Source organism: Anarhichas minor, unplaced genomic scaffold, assembly GCF_050575085.1.
Source record: "Anarhichas minor isolate MPS153535 unplaced genomic scaffold, ASM5057508v1 ptg000038l, whole genome shotgun sequence".
In the NCBI taxonomy this organism is placed as follows: Eukaryota; Metazoa; Chordata; class Actinopteri; order Perciformes; family Anarhichadidae; genus Anarhichas; species Anarhichas minor.
Window position 1 is genome coordinate 978,297 of NW_027466484.1, and position 14,985 is coordinate 993,281.

Sequence of the window (14,985 nt, forward strand, 5' to 3'; positions counted from 1 at the left end):
ACATGGACCAACACGTCACACACACACACACACACACAAACACAATGTTAGTAATGTTAGAATATAAAGCGAAGGTTTGAAGAAGGCGGTTTATGTGACACTGATGAATTACAGGATGATTAGCTGGTCAGAAATCGACAGTGCGCTGACTGTAAAGCATTAACCATTAACCATCCTCTGCATGAAGCACAGACGTCCTCGCATCTTTTTCTGTCCTTAGCAACCCTTTTTTACCTGGCCAAGTCCTTAGCAACCAGAGCTGCTGATTTCCCCATGTGCACCGTGCAAAGAACCGGTGAACAGGTCCAGCCTCAGACCCGACTTCATCCGAGTGGAATGAAAAGGAGCGAGACACGGCGGAGAAAAAGGAAATATATATAGACATGCTTTTAAAGTGTGACTCACAGCAGGCCTGATGCACCGTCTGGTGTTCATGAACACTGGGATGAAAAGAGTCGACTGAACAATAAAGTGGTGCGACTAATGAGAGGAAGAAAGGCCGGTGGTGGCATGTAAAGTCAGAGCAACGTGCGTGAAGAGGGAGATCGTCCAGTGATTAACTCGTGTGGTTCAGCTGCTGGAGGTCTGGGAGGAAACATGATCATGAGAACATGAACACCTTTCCACACAAGACTTGACATTTAAAGACGAGTCGCACTGGTACAGTTACATCCTGTCGATCAAACGAGTGTGTGCCGCACGCGTTCTTTCAGGTGAATAAAGCAGTTAAACAGATTTTACAGAAGGAAGTTGCTATTTCCTTGAATCTAGCAGCGCTTGAAGCACTCTGATCTGCTCTCCCTCTGTCGGTTTCAAACCGACCGCAGCCACCTGGACACTTGACTTATCAACTGCCAGCATATATATTCCCTAAATGCTAATCACCCGCAGCAGATCAACGCTTGTTTACACTTGTGAGCGTCTCCCGGGCAACGCCACAATAATAAGAGGATGAAGAATCATAATTATGAGCAGCGTCAGACGCGTCACACGTCGCCAAAAGCTGCTGCGTCTCATCCGGAGGAACTGATCCGAGAGCTTTTTCAACTAAACGGCAGAACCAGGTGAAGCACGAAATAGAGAAATAGAGCAATAAATTATATATTTTTCAATAATATATTAATACTAACAGTACACTTTATTTGTTTAGAACCTTCCACACAAAAAATGCTTTAAAATAAGAGAAAACAGACATAAAGAGAACTAGGGGTGTAGCAATATACCAGTATTGAGGATAACTCAATATTTAAAAAGTGAAATGTTAATAATCATGTAGATACTCCGGTGACTCTTAAATCATTCATATTAACAGTTATGGTTACAGACTCTCTCCACCTCCCCTCGCTCATATTGTTATTGTATTTATTTGCCAAAAAAAGAGACAAAACGCACCGTAAACAAAGTTAAATTTGACTAAAAGCAGTTAATATCTTCTTTCACAATTTTCTGCAGGAAATAGAAAAGTTGTTCTTTTTCTTTTGGCCGTAATCGTGAAGCGAAAATCTGATATTGTGACAGCAGTAGAATTAATATAAAAACAGTGATGGACTGCTGAAGTTAATGGAAAATATGATGGAAAATAAAACACACTTGCTAATAATAAAGCTGAAAAATGTAGAAATCAGTACCCATATTTACATCAATAAACCTGCAGCAGCATCAACATACCTTCATTCTCTTCTTTTCTACAGAAGTGCTGAAGATTTGAACTGTTAGGATGAAAACTCAGAAAGTATTTCACTTGGAGTGCACTATCTACCAATCGGTGATTGAATATAATTGTAATTATACATCACTTTCCCCCCCTGAAGAGATCCAGTTGCATTCTGGTTGTAACAGGCACAAAGAAAATGGGTCAAATCTGAGCTAATAAGGACTCAAATCTGTGTCAAACCTGCCACGAACCATCAACTCAGCGTTTTCCTGAGCTGACCTGGATACGATTTGACGAAAAGCAGTCAAAGCTGTCACAACACTCCGAGTAAGAGGCGTCATGCCGTCGCTAAAATGCCGACAGAGTGTGTGTGTGTGTAAGTAAGTGGATCTCACCCCCCCCCCCCCCCCGGTGACTCAGGCAGAAGGACTCGTCTTGAATGAGGTCCCCAGAGACCAGCAGCTCTTTGCCAATTAGCCTCATGGACGTGGACGCAGGTCTCGGAGGTGGCGGCTGTGTGCACCGAGTGCGACACTTACAGTGGGGTTAGAGGAACCGCAGCGAGGAGCTTTGCGATTGGCTGAGCAGAGATGGATGAATCGGTGTCGTGACCCTTGTCGTCACACCCACAACAGGAACCATTACTCATTAGGGGGGGGGGGGGGGGGGTGCTAAGTGTTTGATGTACGCTGTTTCACATGGAAACTGACAAAAACACTCATGTACCCTCTCTGGTGTACTGGCATGTACTGTTTGACTCTAAATGGACCATAATGTACTAAATGAACATCATGCTGTATTGAAGAAGACTTGAAACTAGAGATTGAGACCATAAACTCATGTTTACAATGTTTACTGAGGTAATAAATCAAGTGAAATCAAGTGCAACCGAGGTTCTGCAAGGTTCTGCCGGGTTCCCAGCTTGCTCAACTGATCGAACACAAAGCGAAAAGGGGCGGGACTTAGAAAGGGTCAATTGTGTTTATCCATACAGAAGCAGGTTTAAAGGTTTAAAATAAACTCAGTTAAACATTCAGTTGGTCTACATGAGGATCAACTTATAGTTAACATTCTGACAAATGTGCAGATGAGACTAAATGCTGCGTCCGCCATCAGCAGGAAAATAAATTGCCTGTGGCCGGTCGTGTGTGTGTGTGTGTGTGTGTGTGTGTGTGTGTGTGTGTGTGTGTGTGTGTGTGTGTGTGCCCTCGTATTGCTTTATCTTGCCTTGCAGCTCACCACACGTCGGTCCAGCAATCTCCGGCTGATACTTTCAGCTGGTGTGCTGATGCTGCTGTTGTCACCATATCTCGGAAAACTGAGCGGGTGGAGAAAGTTACACAACTGCTGTGACACTGATCCACCAACAGCAGCATCAATGCCTCTTATTGGATTAGAAGGACTACTACTAGCATGTGGAGCACCCATTTAAATTATTATCGTAGTTCCACACTCTGCACAAATGTGGTCCCTGCCACACAAACAGCTACCATGCAATATGTCTGACACTTTTTTTCCAGTTTCAGACATTAACTGATGAATGATTAATGAGCTCTACATAAATATGTTCACTGTCGGGGAAAAAAAAAGTTGAATGACTCATTCTGTCGTCAACAAAAGAAACTTGATCTTCCGAAAAGTCCCAACGTGATCAGCAGCGTGATATTAATCATAACCAGTTATGCTAATGAGATCATTAGTTAAGATAACTGATGTATTAATCATGCTTCTGCGTCTCGTCTCCGCAACATATGGGCAGTGTTTCCCTTGGGATGAATAAAAGATGCATCTTATATGAGATTAAGACCACGAGTTCATTTGTAAAAATCTTTTATTCCCCAAAATGAATATGCAAACGCGGTCATGGAATGTTTCTTAAAAATGTGTGAAAGCAGTAGTTTGTGTCGTGCACTACAAGTGCAAAGCCCACATGGATTTATAAGACAGTTAGTTGCAGTAGTGAAATAATAAATAATAACTACAAATAACATGTACCACCTTCACAAAATGTAAAAAATGCAATCAAACTCAGATCTACTTCCTGCCATGTTGATGTCAAGATAAAACACCTGGTGGTCATCTACGACTCATAGCACCAGAGTTACATAATAACTCATTTTAACATCGATACCGGACGGTTATGACTCTGGATTTATTCGCACGACCCGACAATGAAGGCCTCACTTCAATCCCCCAGAATCTCCACCATCACGGATCGACTAGTTTTAAGTGCTAGCTTTAGCTAAGCTTATTAGCTTCCTTGTTGAAAGTTAAATGAGAAGATTGATACCACTCTCATATCGGTATGTTTCAGGGCGGGTCCATCTGCGTTCTTTTCCAGGTTTTACAAAAGGAAACGCAAAGTAAAATGACTGTTTTTGTCAATGGAGTCTCGTGTCTTTTGAGAGAGTGGTGTAAGAGCTAGAAAAACGTATTTTAGCTAAAAAAGTACAACCTAAAAAAAATCTATAACAATTGAGGGGACGCTATATTTACAATATTTCATGGCTTTACCTCGCTGTCAGACAACATTTACCGACAGGGAACTGAAGCTGTTATATCTCAGTCTTCAAAGCCACAAGACTCCTTTGACAAAAACAGTAATTTGACCTCACAGAACAGAGAGTTGCTGGTCTACCGCTGAATCCATCGCTTAGTTTGTTTGTGTTATTGTGTGACTTTCGGGTTTCGGATCCGAACTAGCGTGGTGTCCACAGCAGTTCATTTGCATAGCGCCCGTGCCGGTACTCCTGTCTCCAAACTGGGAGCATAACAACTGCCGTCTAAGCTACTGTAGGATGCACACTGACTCTGTGGATAAGGACACATGTAGAACGTCATCATGCAGAAACATACGTCAGGTCACGTGGGAGAACGTTTTCAGAAGTTCTTTGGAAAACAGCATTTTGATGCCAAAACATACGTACTGCTACAAAAATTGTAATATTCAGATTTGAATACATAATGAACACCAGTGGAAGGCTACAGAACGATATCAAAAACTAAATAAATAAGAGACCAACCGTTTAAATAAGAAGCTGTAGCCCGAAGCCTGATAGCTTAAGCAGCTTGTCCAATTGTTACAACGGTGTTTATCCAGAAATCCGTTAGAAAGACGGTGCATCCTGTTTGGTACAAAACATTGTCAAAAAAAAAAGTGATAAGAGTCAGTTTCAAAGGACGATATCCGAGTCTTAAGATGCTCATAAAAAGCAGCGTTACGTTACATGTTAAAATAATTTCTCTTTCTAAAAAACGCCTTTCATCATTTAACCGACACTCAATCTATTCCTCCTCTAAAGTATTCCACATCTAAACAGCCCCACACTGATTCCTGTCACTGGATTGTTGTAATGCAGGCAGACTCGTATGTGGTTGCAGCCTCATCTCCTCCTGTTCACCGCTGACATATTGCCTGCTGGGCCAGAACATATTGCTGTGTGAATAGAAGGCCAGACTGAATTCCCCTTCTCATAACCAAACATGAATAATGGATTAAGAAATTAATCAGCTCATCATTTTTGGCAAAACAAAAGAAAAGAAAAGAGTGTGAGTGAATTTTCTCGAGAGCAGGAGCAAAGAAAAATCATCAATATATAATTCAGGCTAAAGGTCTGATGGTGTGTGGTCGTCTCTCCATCCAGCTGTGCTGTCACTGCCAGACGGCCAACAATTTATCCGAGCTTTGATAGAAACGGACGACTTTCAACTAAAAATAAACCCGAGACAACGAGAGGACGCCGAAAGGGAAAAGTGATTGAATATTTCTTTTGTAAATATGATTTTAGCACATTTAATAGGCTATAACGGATGGTTTAAACAATCCAAGATACAGTAGCCCTACATGGATATTCAACCCATGATGTGAAACAGCTTAATAGCCTAATATATAATATATAATGGATGCAGCTGGTTTGGATTAAAGCGGTACTTCAGGCAGTGTCGGGTCATTCTCACATTAATATAAATCATTTCTCGCAAGGAGCGTAGTTAAAATATCCCGGGAACAAGATGCAAAAACTAAAGCCCCAAAAGCAACATCCTAAAACTCTTCAATAGATCTCACATCATGATAAAGAACAACAACATAATGATGATATTTCTACAAGTTTAACTTTGGTAAACTCTGACAATCAACCCTTCTTTAAGTCCCGCCCCCTTGAACGCAGCTCTGACACCTTGACGGAGTAGCAGCGGGTGGGGGGCGGGGCTTAGCCAAGGGGCAATTTTCACCTTCTACTCACAGCAATACAAAAATGATTTTTTGCTATTGCCGTTTCATATGCCACCTTTTTTAATAGAATATAATTTGTAACACAAAAGAGTCACTACAGACATGATTAAGTTGATCAACTCTCTGGTGCACTAGCTAGTGAAAAAAGTTAGCGAGCTAACTGAAGTCAAGTACCGACAAAGACGGATTCTCACCGTTACTTTACGGTACGAGCGGACCCTTTTGCATCGCTTCAGATATCAACTGACAATGGATTTAAGGCGACAGCTGTCAGCTGCACGATGTTTGGATTTCTTAGCTCAGCATAGCATCATGAGAACAATATGGCGGATGGAGCATAAATCCTTCCGCCTGCTTTTTACTGGAGCTGAAACCTCCATCTGCTTGGTTCTCCTGGATATTTCACCACTGAAAACAGATTCTTTGTCAACTGCTATTTCCAAGGCCACGATCGAAGCTCAAATATAACTTTATTGGTTATTTCTTACATTCAGTATTGGTTAAGCCCAGCCTCAGTAAAATTGTCCAAAAACACAGAAATTAATCAGTATTTTTACACTTCCTGTTCCCTCAATGGGTTTTTTGAATGTCTGTGTTGAAACTCAAGTTTAAGAGATTTAAACTTTTTGTTCTACGATATCAAATCCATCAGTAAATACCCGTATATATACATATATACATATATATATATATATTTATTTATTTATTTTTAAATATAAAAAAAGAGTAAATGAGACGACTAAACGTCCTCACTAGAACACTATCCTCCTTTAGCTTAGTGGTGGAGACGTGAAGTCATGTGACCGTGGTGGAGTTCCTTTATAGACTAACATCATCAAAGTGGAGTTCATTAGTGAAGATTATCTTGATGAACTAAACCTGGAAGCATCATAAATGTTTGTTTGCCTCAGAGATTTATTTCAGTAATAATCTAAAATACAATCCCATCGGCGTTTTGTGGAGGGAACCAGTGATGCTAACTTCCTGTACAGTAAGTCATCCCCGCAGCTCTCTATTGATCATCCAGCATGGAAGCGTGTCGCTCTGACCTTTTGACAAACTGATCTCGAGTTACACGTATTTTATTTGTAACAAACAACCTGGTCGCTACTTCCTTGACAGAAACCAGTATTGACTGTTCACTGGCTGCTGCCAATAGGAAGCAGCAGCAGCATCACTGACTCTTAAATCTACTCTCACTGTTGCACGTCTCAGCTGCCTCCCCATCGCTGCTGAATGAGTTCAGTAACAGGACGCAGTAAGCCTGATTGATGATGGGAAATGAGAGGCTTATTATTACTTATGAGTATTTACCGCAGGTACCACAGGATTGCCTTGTTACTGTGGGAAAAGTATTGTGGGTTTTTTTGTGGGTTCATCTGCACAAGATGTCGTGTGTGTTTGTGCATTCAGATACATTATTGTCCTCTCAAGAGAAAACTCATTTTCCACAGCCGGTACATGGAGACATTAAGGAGCCATAATAAGAAAATACACACTGGCATGCCTACATGTACGTGTGTGTGTGTGTGTGTGTGTGTGTGTGTGTGTGTGTGTGTGTGTGTGTGTGTGTGTGTGTGTGTGTCGGATGCCTTTGGACACTAATGAGAGCAGAGTGTGTTACAGCCTCAGGGAGCAGCCTCACTCCTCAGCCTGGGGAAATCAGTGGCTTTAAAAACCGCAACCGGCACACTCTTCCTCCATCCTCCTCTTCTTCTTCTTCCTCCATCGTCTCCCGCGCCTCACTTTGCCACCCCATCCTTTGATTCTCTCTCAAATTCTCCTGATCGCTTCCTCCATCCTTCTAACCTTTCCCTTCTCTGTTTCCCTCTTTTTATTACTGTCCATCTTTTCTCGTTATCCTCTTTCCAAACCTCTGTTTCTTCATCCTTCACTTGCAAGTCATCTCTTATTTTTACACCATCTGTTCCTTCTACTGAGGGTCCATCCTCTCTTCAACAAACCCCCTTTCTCCTCCTCCATCTCATCTTGCCCCCTCCTCTTTTTCGTTCTTCCACACACTTAATGTGTTTGGAAACGAGAAAAAGATAATTTGACCCGGTGAGAACCCCAAAACATTCCTGCCTCCTCCTTTTACTCTTCTCCCCCTCCCTCAGCGTGTGCATGTGTGTGTCTGTAGGTGTGTGTGCAGGGTCTGAAATTAGCACCCGTCACCCAGCAAATGTAGGTAAGTTGTTGGTAAAATCGTCAGGCCATTCGTCCCTTTATCAGACTTTATCATACGCGTTAGCGTATGATTGGATGGAGCTACATGCCTACATTACAATACATTACAGTCTTACATGCCTACTAATTCTCTGTATGCACCGATAGTAAATGCATGTATGTGGGAACATTCATTTTTGCAATATCATGTTGTTTTTTCCGAAAACCAAAACAGTTTATTATCATGTACGGTGGTCAGTTTAGGACATTTCAGCTCATTAGACGAGGTATACCAGCTAACGGTAACTCAGACACTGCCGTGTTAAGATGCAACATTTGACACACTAATGTTTGCTCATTTGAAAATGAGCCAGTACAAAAAAAGCTAATACCATTAGGTAATGCTAAACATAGAAAATACTTCCACTAATGTTACAACAACAAAACAACTTCAAGACGCCGAAATCTCCCCAGAAAGAATTCAGTCCATCATGTAACCACTGAAAAAAACACCACCAAATTTTTGAAATCCCTGCAGAAAAGAAGAAGTTCATCTTTCAATGTCTCCTTATAATAATATATCCTTTCACAAAGAAACAAAACTTCAGCACTTTTCCAACATGCGACTGTTCTTGTGTGTCCATCCTCAAACTACATTTCAAACAATGACAAATAGCAGCTTGTCAATGTAAACCAGTGTGACGTGACAGATGATGAAAGAATATTTGTTCTTTTATTGTACCTATTGTCTCTCTCGCTCTCTTTTTATTTCTCTTGTTTCCCAACATGAGCTCTGGTTCTGGCAGGACTTCCTTTTACTCCTCAGCACAAGAGTTAAAAAAAAAAAAAAGAAGTTGGCTGAAAATGGAACAGCTGTCACGAGGAAAAGGAAAACTTTAGAGGAGGGAAGTGTTAAGAAAGAAGCCTCCTTTGATGCTGTGAACTCAGACAAACTCTTATCGTGCTTTCCCTTCACATCATTCTCACTGCCGAGGCTTTGACTGACTGGTCAGTCGCTTTAAACTATCACGCTCTACGTGGCCAGAGTCAACGTCTCCTCATACGAAGGTTAGTATATCTTACAATAACTCATTTTTCATGCATTTTCCTATGAAAACCAGCAAAACGTGTCAATTTCCGATCGCTACATGCAGACGGTATTTTTTTTAATAAACTTCCGTCTTGACAGGAAACATCTCAGTTAGGTTTCGGAAAAGATTGTCGTTTGGGTTCAAATTACTACGGAAGTCTTGTTACTGAAGTACGCAAGTCACTTGACAATACAATAATAAGTTTGTGTATTATGCATCTATGAATTACGGCGTATTACTACGTAATTCGTAGGTTTTACAACAAATGCTGTACCAGACCAGCCTGCCGGAGTTATGGCGGGAGGACAAGAGGAAGACACAGGACTTTCACCCTGGACACCAGTGTTTGTGTCCCCTACGTAAACCAAAAGAGGGAGTTGACTTATTTAACAAAGGTACGTATTTTAACGATGATCTTTTTCTTAAACTAACAAAGTCGTTTTGTTGCCTAAACCTAACCAAGTTGCTTCGTATAAAGTTTGACAACAACTTGGGGCATTTTGGGGGAAACGAATAATTGGATACAATTAGTCGTTTCCCCCAAAATGGAGTCTATCGACCCCAAAGGGTCCTTGAGAGGTTTTTAAGGGTTTATAAGAAAATAAGCAACCTGTTTTCCTTCTGCTGGTCTCTCCTCAGCGGATGTTATCCTCACAGCTGAACTTGTTTGACAAAACTTTCAATAAATTCTAAAATAAAATGTGGTACTTAAATATTGGATGAATCTCTTGACAGCCAGGGGTGTGGTCAGTTCGAAAAGTCTGGGTTGAACAAGGCTGGGAGTCAGGATGTACTTGGGTACAGCAGTGCCTTGAGCTAAATGCTAAGATCAGCACGCTAACTCAAAATGACAATCCTAACATGCAGATCTCGAGGCTATATGTCTAGCATTGGTCACCATCTTAGTTTAGCTTTTCAGCATGCTAACATTTGCTAATTAGCATTGGACACAAATTGCAGATGATGCTGATGAGAATGCAATTAGTTTGACATATTCACCAAAACATATTCGGTTTCATCCTCTGCAAACTGAAATGTCTGTACAAAGATTCATGGCTATCCATCCGACAGTTGGTGAGATATTTCTGTCAAAAGTCAATTCATTCCTGTCTTCATAGCTCAATATCACAAATCTTTAGAACACAACATCCTCTGTCCTTAAACCCTCACACCGGTTGAGGTAAAGCTCCCCCCAAAAAACTCTTTAACGGTCGAAAACCCCAAAAATATATGATATTTAAAAATCTATTTCCAATCTTCATTTCCACAGCATGAAACCCATCAGTAGCCTGAAACAACAAGGTATCATTCATGTCATATTCAACACTATGCTGTTCTCGATTCTTCATTCTCACATCCAGCGGCTTCATTCATCTGCTCCACTTTGCTGTGATTTCATCATATCAGGCTGCTGTTAATGAAACTGGTCACTTCCAGATGTTAAACACCTCACAGAGGAGGCTGCTCCCTCGAAGGGGCTCTGAAGTCTTTTCATATGAAACAGTGTTGACTCTGCACTAACGGCAGTAAACTGACAGCGAACAGGAGCAGCTCAGAATATCATCAAATAAACCAGATTTAAAAATAAAAAAACGACATAAAGGCCTGAATCTCTTTTCAGTTGATGTGCAGTATAAAAGACTGACCACTACTTTCTTATTCAATAAGGCATGGGCTCCAATATATACGTATCTGAGAGGGTCGACGGGACAAAATTGTTTGTAAATCATTGAGTGAAGCAACAACATTTTGCAAAGAAATTAAATAAAATGTGTGATGAATGAATCAGCTGTAACATTACCGCCACTCATCTTTGATGCAGTTTCCCAAAATCTTTCTGCAAACTTTCTTTCGAAATAGTGCATTTGTGAAGCATTAAATTCCACCTCACATTGAAGAGTGTGGGCTTCAGCTTTGGTGAATGTTGTCCAGAAGTGGCAGCTGGTATATCAGCTAAAGTTAATGTTCCTCAACAGGAGACTGGAAGAGCTTCCTCGCCTCCCTGCAGAGAACCACACGCTTCTCTCTGTGTGACTTTGATGATGCTGAGCACTGAAAACGCCCGAAACCCAATGAATTCAGAATGCGAGCCGCACAATTTGGAGGAAACGCATCAGAATTAACTGCACAATGTGTAGGATTTTCCTAAAAACAAACCCATGTATAGACTCATTCAAAAGTGTTTCAGTGTTTCCCATTAATTACCAAGATGGCGGCGGCCTGCCAAAGTGTATTTTGTCCCGCCACTGTTTCATAATGACCCGGAAATATTTTTACACTCCTCAACAAATGGGCTGGCTGCGCAGCAACTGGCTTTAGTTTGTCTGGGAAAGTGAAAGTGTCCATGTCAGCCTCACGGCACCCCGTGCCGTTTACGTGCCGTAAACTTGGCGCGACCGTTAGCCGAGGTGGAAACCGTCCTCAGTGAGCCTCTCTTATTTCCATGTGTTGCGAGTGTGACTTTTTATACAACACATTATTTACTAGAACATAGTGCAAGATACTATGTTGCAAGTAAAAGTCCTCCATTCAAAATGCAACTTACTTAAAATATAAATAAAGCATAGCATCAACATATATAACAGCGGCAGATAACAACAGCAGCTCCTAATGACAACTGGCTGACGATTCATCCATTAACGTCCTTGGTGTGATGAAGCAGTTCATCAAACATCTAATATGCTCTTTATGAACCTCAGACTGCTGCCTCGCCTGACTCAGCCTCCTAATGAAGTTGAGGAAGTGAGGAGGAAACACAAAGGGGAGGGCTCACTCTGTCATGCTTTCACTCCTCCTCCCTCCCTCCCTCCCTCTCTTCCTCTTATATCTCCCTCATATCGTGTCTCCCACTTTTTAAAAAACGATGTCCCTTCCCAACGATATTTTTCTTTTCCTCTTCACATTCTTTTATCCTTTTTTTCCCCATTTTGTCTATTTTCACAGATTATAACCTGCAGCTGATTCTCACTATTTGATGCTCACTATGGCTACAACATCACTATCTCGCATGCCAGCAACTAGCATCATAATAAGCAGATCATAATCCTGCTGCAATCTGTGGCTGCAGCCGTTTCTACGTGTACCGTCCTCGATCACCATCTTCCATTATAATGCAACACTGATTTATTATAGATAATATGGCCTATCCACAATGAAATAGAAAAATAAAATATGTATTTGCAATGTATTTCATGAGTAGCCTAGATGAAACAAAACTGATGCTTCAGCCACCTGCAGAACGCAGCAATGTGGAGAGGAAGACCACATGCTGCACCGTGTTGTTAGCTGGATTTTAAACACGCATGCACAAACAAATAAACAAACATAACTGGAAACCAACCCTGAATGTAAAGAAAATAAAGAGAATTGTTCTGCCATGAGCTAGTAAGTTGCACCAGTTTTAAATTTCACAACAACAGCGACCGAAGTAAAGTTTGAGTGAGTTTCAATACAACAGCTTCCATCTCCAAACGATGCGTCTGCAGCTTTGCACTCGCTCTCTGTTGTAATAATAATCTCTCCTTCTTGTTATTCTGTGTCAGTAAACGCTCATCTGGGGCCTGCTGATGGTGATGAGAATGTGCACTACACTGGCTAATGCAGCCATCAATGCCGTCTGTGCTCGTCTCCGTTAAAAAAGCAGTTTCTCGACACCATCTCCGTCAGCTTCCTTCTCCGCTTCCCTCGTTCTCCTCCTCGTGAATATTACAGTACGAGGCTGCAGAGAGCAACATGTACGGAGGCAGATAAGAGTCGGACTGTTTGCATTTGACACTTTGACACAGAAACGACGTCAGCTGACTGCTGGTGACTCGGCTTTCATTCTTTCTGCGTAAGCAGCGTTTACATTTCTAAAAAGCAAGTTTTCTGACCTGACAGGATTATGAAAACCCTTGAAAACCCCAAAATGCGTCACCATAAACAACCAAAGAGGAACGACACGACAGCTTTTCTTGCTTTCTATAAACGTGACAATTTGGAGTTAAAATGTTCTCGACACATTCGCCCTTCAGCTGGTTGTTCTTCTCTCAAACAGCCTCAAACTAAACAACAGACACTGTTTTTGTCAAATCTAAGTATTTTATTTGTTTCTCTTTTGCTTTATTGTGACGTATTTCATTAATCTAATGTGCTGGACTATGACATCATCTCTCAGGTCTTCACGAGCTGCCTGAGACACAAACACATCATGTTTTAATGATTATTTTATCTCCTCAATGAATCAATGACGATTTAGCACCTACTGCTTATTATAGGTCTTTGAACCGGCCATTTATCTTCTCCTCCTTCCTTATGAGTCATAAGCTTTTTCACTGTGGATGTTTCAATGCTGCACAACAAAACAGTTGATTTCACCGCATCGAATCCACAGTACGGTTGCAGCTCACAATTAGTTTTGTCTGTAAAAGAGAAAATGACAAAAAAAAGGTCTTCCCAGAACCCAAGAAGTCTTCAAATGTCTTGTTTTGTCCAACCAACAGTCCAAAACCCAACGTCATTTACAATGTGCAATGATATTTTCTCTTAATTAATCCAATAAATCAATTGATTCCCGAACAATCCACACACACACACACACACACACACACACACACACACACACACACACACACACACACACACACACACACACACACACACACACACACACACACACACACACACACACACACACACATCCTGGATTATTCAACAGCACTGAAACACGTTCTCCCCTTCAGTAAAGACTAAACCACACGTCCACGTACCTAAGATGGCGATGACCTCGTCGTCCTGGATGACCTCCAGTGACCCCGACACGACGAAGCACAGGGTGTCGACGCTCTCGCCGGCGTGGAAGATCAGGTCTCCGGGGGCGCAGTGGGTCGTCTGAAACTCCACCGCCAGCGAGCGCAGGCAGCCGTCGCTGGCTAACCGGAACGCGGGATGTTCGTTGAACACCTGAGTGAGAGGGCAGGAAGTTGACATTCATTACCTGTTGTTTAAAGTTGTACTGAGGCTGCGGAGACTTGATTACAAAAGCGCTTAGCGCTGGTTAGAGACATTTGTTCTTTCCATGAAGAGTACAATGAGATTGAACTTCTGCACAATGTTTGAAACGCTGTGCATCGCTTGAATTTGACAAATTCATAATTGTTTGAACTTTACACTTTATTCACATCCCAATGACTCATGCTGCTTTGAATTTGTTGAACAAATAAAACAAAACAAAGACACAATTTCTGAGTACCCTTTAGATAACAGCTGACCAGCAGCTTTAAACACAGAAACTGGCTTTAAAAGCTCCCAAAAAAGACAAGTAAGTAGACCCTGAGTTAAGAGTATTATGTTGCTTTTGTATTTATTAGTTAGTTTAATAGTCTAGTTTGAAATTGAGTGTTCATTGACATGTACTGAACTTTTGTCCACCTCAACAGGCACAGGAGCCATGAAATTAGCTCTTGATATTCAAGATCCACAGAAGATGATCCTTTATGTTTCCTGTAGTTCTCTAGTCTACTATAAGACCATCTACTATTCGACCAAAGCTTTAGCTGTGTGCAAAGAATACTTGCTAACCACATTCATGCTATCCAGAGGATGAACCCTTTTGATTTATTTAACCCCAAAACATCCTTTCACCTGACAAAACTCATGTTTACAATGTTTACTGAGGTAATACATCAAGAGAGAAGTAGAGTCATTTTCTCATAGACTTCTATACAACCAGAGGAGTCGCCCCCTGCTGGACACCAGAGAGAATGCACATTTTTAAGTCCGGTTCTGCCGAACTTAAAAATGTGCATTCTCTCTGTTGCCGCCTGTTTCCAGCCATGGCTACAGTTTGTTTACATCGAGCT

The 14,985-nt window shown here is 41.4% G+C and overlaps 1 protein-coding gene across 1 annotated transcript in view; it reads right to left on the reverse strand.

The window, feature by feature from the left end:
- The window catches only part of kcnh5b (potassium voltage-gated channel, subfamily H (eag-related), member 5b), a 103,247-nt gene that overhangs the window by 25,463 nt on the left and 62,799 nt on the right, over positions 1 to 14,985 (reverse strand). The window contains exon 11 of the mRNA XM_076107365.1: positions 13,894 to 14,086. Coding sequence (XP_075963480.1) covers positions 13,894 to 14,086 — 193 coding nt within the window. The remainder of the gene's footprint in view (positions 1 to 13,893; positions 14,087 to 14,985) is intronic.